The sequence below is a fragment of the Mastomys coucha genome, chromosome X (assembly GCF_008632895.1).
Source record: "Mastomys coucha isolate ucsf_1 chromosome X, UCSF_Mcou_1, whole genome shotgun sequence".
In the NCBI taxonomy this organism is placed as follows: Eukaryota; Metazoa; Chordata; class Mammalia; order Rodentia; family Muridae; genus Mastomys; species Mastomys coucha.
The window spans coordinates 88,693,697-88,701,110 of NC_045030.1; the positions used below are offsets into that span (position 1 = coordinate 88,693,697).

Below are 7,414 nucleotides of genomic sequence, written 5' to 3' on the forward strand. Positions count from 1 at the left end.
AAAAAAAAAAAAACAACTTAAGGAATAAAGAGTTTATAATGGGTTATGGTTCAAGAGGAACAGGGTGGTGGGGAATGCATAGAAATTTTTGAAGCTATACCCATAAGGTTTTATGAACATTACTGTCAAAATGTGACCTTAACAAGGACAACAAAAGTAGACATCCTAATGAGAATGGGAGAAAGCACAGGAGGCCACAACCCTATACAAAAAAGCTCCAGGCAGCTAAGGAAGCCTGAGAGTAAGAGAAATGGTCTTCCCACAAGAAAGAGCACTAAAATTAGTTATCAAGTACCAAAAGATTAGCCCCCAAAACATACATATGAATCATACTATACAGATTGAGGAGGTTATATTTGTATACTTATAAATACATGTAAATAAATATTATGTTTGTAAAAGCAACTTTTAAAAAGAGCCCTCAAATTTGAAAGATGAAGGGAGAATATATAGATGGGCTTGGAGTGGGGGAAGACAAAGGGAGGAATGAAATAATTTTAAAGGAGGCATGGGCTTCTCACGAGGAAATACAAATGGCTGAGAGATATGAACACACTTAGTCGTCAGGGAAATGCAAATTGAAAGTATATAGAGACACTAGCTTATCCCAGTCAGAATGGCTAAGACAAATGTGTGTGTGTGTGCATGTGTGTGTGTGTGTGTTTGTGTGTGTATGTATGCACGCATGTGCATATGTGTGTGTGTGTGTGTGTGTGTGTGAGAGAGAGAGAGAGAGAGAGAGAGAGAGAGAGAGAAACAGAGAGACACAGAGACACAGAGAGAGAAAATGGGAGGAAAGGGGGATATATAAGTAGCAATTAGTATGAAGGTTGCTAAAACAACACAGAACAAAGTAAATACAGTTGCAAAATTATAACATTATCCAAATTATAAATCAATTTAACAGTAAAAAGGTCTCCTGGGTAAGTGACCAAAAGAAATAAAATCATACAAAAGAAATAACTGCATATATTCAAGTTTAATATGGCATTTAAAAATATCTTCTCTCACACAATAATCTGAAAACAGTTATCTCTCCATTCCTCCCTGCCCTGTACCTCCTATCTCTCTCAGACTCATTCCTCCTCCATCTTACTTCATAAAGGAGCAGGGCTCCCTGGATATCAACCAAACCTGGCACAACAAGTTGCAATAAGACTTGTACTTAAGGATAAAATATGTGACACATTGGGAGGAAAAGGGTCCCAAAATTAGGTAAAAGAGTTAGACAGCCCCTGTTCTAACTGATAGGAGTCCCAAAAAGAACACCAAGCTACATGACCATAACATAGTCAGTGGACCTAGCATAGTTCCATGCAGGCTCCATAAGCATAGATACTTATCAAGAGGTAAGTGTATAATCATGTATGGATGAGATAAATCCATAAAGGATTGTTAATTAAGCCACAAAGAAGAATGAAATCTTGTTATTTGCAGGAAAATGAATGGAAGTGGAAATCATTTCATTAGCTGACAGGAGCCTGATATAGCTGTCTCCTGAGAGGCTCTAACACTGCCGTTAGTACAGAAGTAGAGGCTCACAGCCATCCATTGGAGTGAGCACAGGTTCCCCAATGAAGGAGCTAGAGAAAGGACCCAAGGAGCTGAAGGGTTTGCAGCCCCTTAGGATGAACAACAATATGAACTAACTAGTACCCTCAGAGCTCCCAGGGAGTCAACCACCAACCAAGTAGTACACATAGTGGGACTGATTGCTCCGGCAGCATGTGTATAGTAGAGGATGGCCTAGTCGGTCATTAATGGGAGAAGAGGCCCTTGGCCCCATGAAGGTTCTATGCTCCAGTGTAGGGGAATGCCAGGGCCAGGATACAGGAGAGGGTGGGTTGGTGAGCAAGGGGAAGGGGGGGGAATTGTTTTCTTTTTGTTTTTGTTTTTGTTTTTGCTTTCCTTTCGTTTACTTTCTTTTTTTTTTTTCCAGAGGGGAAACCAGGAGAGGAGATATTATTTGACATGTAAATAAAGAAAATATCTAATAAAAAAAAAAGAAAGATCAATCAGAGAGAGTACTGTACACTTTCTTCCCCATGAAGAAACTATCTGAAAGTATGAGACAAGATTAATAGAAGATGAGAGGAAATAACAGATAAAGAGTCACATAGAAGGAAGTTTGTTCATGATGAATATATAATACAGGCGTACATAGAAACATCACAGTGAGACCTATTTATTCACATAATTAATTTGTGTCAATAATTGTAATAAGTCACTAACTTCCTCTTGGATAGCAAAACTTAAATATTCTTTATTTCTATAAGAAGAAAATGAGAAGTTTTGAATAAATCAAGAAAATATAAAAAATTCTAAATCAATTTAACAGTAAAAAAGTTCTACACTTAGGTTTGCCAAATGTTTTTATATAAGTTTCTTATTAGTTGAGGCACAGTGTTTAGTTTCAAACTACCTCATATGGATAGTACTTATAAATCATAGGGTTTTGAGAGAAAGAAAAATATGTTTTCCATGGATAACTTTTCCTTTCATAAGAGTTAAAAGACAGGAAATGAATATGAATTTTATTCAGAATATATCACTTTCATTCATAGTTTTACATTTTTTTCTAAATATCTAATGTTTAGAAAAGCTTCTTCAGTGTACTTTATAAGAAAAATATTGAACAGAAAAAATTCAATATTTACTATGTGCACTGGCATATTTTTCATTGGACTTTGAAAAGAATGGAAATAAAAGTGATAAAGTACTCCTCTGAATTTTTCTGTACACTGATCTATGACACACATCCAAACTGCAAACCAAATGATTGCAATCACACACATACTATGATAGGTATATAATACACATCATAGACTCAATAGGTGTTTACCATTCAAGTCTATCATAAATTACAAGTATCAGTTGTTTACTGTACCTAATATTTATCAAAGACTTTACCAGAGCATCTTATAAAATTAATTTTCCCCTTGTCAAAATAATTGTTATTCAGCAAATGAGTCTTGTGAAAAAAATGTACTTTTGAATCAAATTATATCATACTTCAAGATTTAAAAGAAATGGATTCTTATGTGACACATATACCTATCAAAGATATATTTGTTTCATATAGAAAGCTATTTTACAAGTATTACTGAAGGCATGAAATAAAGTAGTTAATGTTGTGCTGTTCTGTAAATGTCTGACAAACATGACCCCTAAAAGTCATCAAGAATCTCTTTCAATAAGAATGTGCAAATATTTGTAATTTCCCATCTTAATTTTGCTCTGGGTTTTCTTTTCTTCTTCCTTCCTTGAGGAACTTTTCACAAAAGTGATTATTGTTGTAAATGATAAAAATGATCATGAATACAATTCTTTGCATAACTAAATTGCTGAACATCTTAGATTTTCTCATTGCAAATTTATTGTATACATATTACCTTAATTCATATGATACTTGCAAATCCCTTGTGAGGCAAATTTTATCATTATCATTTTGTACATGAGTAATTTAGCATTCTGGAGCTTATAATAATATGACTAGCCTTTTTTAGATTGGTGAATTTTGCATTATTTTAATCAGTAGTACTCAAATACTATTTTGGCTACTTTCTACAATAACAAGATATGAGGATTCTTTGACTTGTAAAAATAACCCTCACATTTTAAAAACAGTTTTGTTCACAATTACATTATTTTAACCCTATGAGATCATATGTGTTATCTATATAATAAGTCAGTAGAAAAATGATTTGTCTAGTGTGTAGCATGACAGACATACAGGGGTAGATTTCATGTATTCTATTTTATCACTCTAGAAAATGTTTCTAAAAATGACTCCACTACAAAGTACAAGCATAATCTTCAAAAATTGTAAACTCATTATTTCAAGTACTTTCAAAAGCTAACATTGGTATAATTCCCTAAACATATTCTATTTAACCTTCCAAATGTATTTCAGCACAAGATGATTTTAAAACAAGGAGGAATAAATTTCACCTATAGGAATCCACTTAGCATTTAGTTGAGTGGTTCTTTCATTACTGAGGTTGAAAAACATCAATACAGAGCCCTGATACCTACTCAAAAGGCAGTTTCTTTACTTACAAATGAAATACTGAAGACTGTGATTACCTGTAACAGTTAACTCGGTGGTTCTTCTCACAACAAAGCCTCCATATTTTAGTTCACAGGTATAGTTTCCAATGTCATCTTCTTTGACTTCTTTTATAAGCAAGGTATCTCTTTTGAACACAATACTTGGTCGCCATGCTTTTGTTCTACATTCCTACACAGACAACATCAAATTGGGTAGTATATATAGTAAGTAAAAAGTAAAATTATTTTAAACCAATAAGCAAAAATATTGGCTTCATTTCTAAAAACAAAACAAAGTCACAAACAACCAAACCAAAGCAAACCAAAAATCAAAACAGCAACAACAGAAAGGTCTTTTGTAGCCCAAGCTCCTCTTGAACTTGCTATGTAACTTAGATTAAAATTGAAGTCCTGATTGACCTGCCTCATGGTGGGATTATAGGCACATGATTATTATTCAGGATTAATAATGTCTGAAGCATACCATTTTTTATACACTAAGTTTCAGGAGCTAAAGATTTGGATTTCATACTAAATTATATTATTTTTCCAAATCTGCAACTCAAGAACATCCTCTTAAAATTAGTTCTATGGTCACATTAACTTGTGATGGTGCTACCTCTGTAGTAGACACATAGTGATTTGCTAGATTCATTTACATCATATACCTGTTAATCACACTTAATATAAAACTTAAATGCTGCTGACCTCTGTAGCTGACTTAGGGAAAGGCTGGAAGAAGCTGAGGAGGAGGGCAACCCTGTAGGAAGACCAGCAGTCTCAACTGACCTGGACTCCTGAGATCTGTCACACTGGAACACCAACCAGACAGCATTCATCAGCTGATATGAGGCCCCTAACACGTATACAGCAGAGGACTGCTGGGTCTAGGTTTAGAGAAGATGTACCTAACTCTCAAGAGACTGGAGGCCCCAGGGAACTTAGAGATGTAGTGGGGTGGGGTGGGGGTTCGGGATATTCTCTTGGAGACAGAGGAATAGAGTGGAGGTAAGGGATGTGGAACAGTTGGAGGGTGGACTGGGAGGGAAATAAAATCTGGATTTTTTAAATAAATAAATAAATAAATAAATAATGCAAATAATTAATAGATTATTGTGAAATTGACTATATTGATCATAGCATAAAATTTAAAATGTATTAATAAATAAATAGTGGGAATAGTTTTATAAGCTAAACATTTCTGCTCCAATATTCTATCAAAATGTAATTGTACTTATAAAAACTAAACCTATACTTATTATATGCATTGTATAATCCATTGAAGAAACAGTTAACTCTTATGTACAAGGTCTTTTTTATTTTCTATGAACACACAAAGAAATAGTTTTTATTATGGTATTTGTTCAAACATGGTTTGCTTTTATTATTTCTTTTGTGTACTCTTCATCTCTGTCTCCTCTCTTCTCCCTGTGTCCTTGCATGCTCAGTAGCCTATGTTTTTCATAGCACCTGAATTCATTTACCTTGACTTCCTTCGTTAGCTTTAGCAGCATCTCTTCTCTCTTGTGCTCTTCTATTTAGATTGACAATCTATGCTAACTCTTGTAACCTCTTACTTCCATGTACACTAAACAGAATCTGTGTATGTGAAAATGTGATCTATTTTTCTTTTTGAGACTGGGTAACTTCATTTAATATAATACTTTGCAGATCTATTTTCTTAAAGTTATTTTTTTTCTTTATGGTTGAACAAAAGTCTATTGTGTACATATAACACAATTTTGTTGTTGTTGTTGTTGTTGTTTCTTGAGACAGGGTTTCTCTGTATAACCCTGGCTGTCCTGGTACTCACTCTGTAGACCAGGCTAGCCTCGAACTCAGAAATCTGCCTGCCTCTGCCTCCCAAGTGCTAGGATTAAAGGCATGCGCCACTACTGCCTGGCCTTTATAACACTATTTCTGTTCCATTTATCTGTTTATGATATCTATGCTTGATACTTTTCCTTACTGTTGTGAAAATGCAGCAATCAGAATGGATACATATGTATTTCTGTGGTAGGATATAGGATTCTTTGGGTCTATCCCAAGAGTGGTGCAGTTCTTCCATATGGAAGTTTTATTTTGAACATTTTGAAAAAAAGCCTATAAAGATTTGGATAAGAGCTATACTAGATTATACTCTCATTAGTATTAAATGAGAGTTCTTCGTTTCCCACATCCCATAAATATCAATTTTCATTATTAATAGACATACTATATTATGATCTTTTTTATTGTAATATTATTGGCTCAAGAGATTTCTGTTTTTGCCAAATCAAAAATCCCTATTCTCAGACTAGTATTTAAAGTAAAGGACAAAATTGCTTTAACATTTTGAAACTATAGACAGGCAATTTTATTTATTGACAAGTCAAATTTTTAAAACTCATAATATATGTGGGTCAGTGCCTCTGTGTAATTATGTCTAGAGGATGATTTTCAGTTATTTCATACCAAAGTATACATATTATTTGTTTATACTAGTTACAGAAACTGTCGTAGTTGCACTAATTGTACATTAAAGCATTATGCTTTACAAATAGTTTCTTAATGTCCACTATTTATATGGCATAAAGTTAAGTTTTGACTAAAGACAGCCATTGAAAATGTTATACATCTGTACCTCGCACTTCTATTATGATGCCTTTTATAGCTTAAATGACTATCACAATGTAGAAACATCTCTGGATGAACAATGTAAAACCATCAAAATTAAATTGAGGTTGAATTAATTTTAACTGAAAGGCAAATATGTATGTATATATGTATGTATGTATGTATGTTTGCCCTCATATTTCAGACAAACGAGTTCACTGCAAATCATAAGAATATTATATATATCAAATGCAACTTTTTAGTGAAGCACAAAGCTTCAAGTCTAGAATGTTCACACACAAATGCGGAAAAAAAAATGTGGCTGTACAAAATGTGAGTCTCATAATACTCAGAAAATCGCTGTGGATGACTAGTAACTTCAGAATGCTTCAAATGAGATCTACTCAAATGTTAAAATTGCAAAAACAATATTCATTCCTTCTAGAAGAAAGCTAATAATTTCGTGATTTTTGACATTGTCTAGGACAGAAAAACTAGGGAAGCGTTGACAAATCTTTCAACACTTCTTTTGATATTCTGAACTTCCATTGCTTGTTATCCAGAGTTAAATTATCTTTGGGAATAATATTGTTAATTTTGAAGAAACAATTTTGAACATGTTCAGGTTTCTTGTTTCATTTTTAATAGTATTTAAAAAATCAATATCAATCAATGATAAGGGTTTGCATTCTGATTCTGACAGGTATATACTATGTAATATAAGGGCCCTTTTCTTTTTTTTCTTTTTTCTTTTCTTTTCTTTTTTTTT

General features: G+C 33.4%; 1 protein-coding gene across 1 annotated transcript in view; it reads right to left on the bottom strand.

Moving 5' to 3' along the window:
- The window catches only part of Il1rapl1 (interleukin 1 receptor accessory protein like 1), a 1,152,451-nt gene that overhangs the window by 557,063 nt on the left and 587,974 nt on the right, over positions 1–7,414 (bottom strand). The window contains exon 4 of the mRNA XM_031364845.1: positions 4,087–4,240. Within this exon, the coding sequence (XP_031220705.1) occupies positions 4,087–4,240 (154 nt within the window). The remainder of the gene's footprint in view (positions 1–4,086; positions 4,241–7,414) is intronic.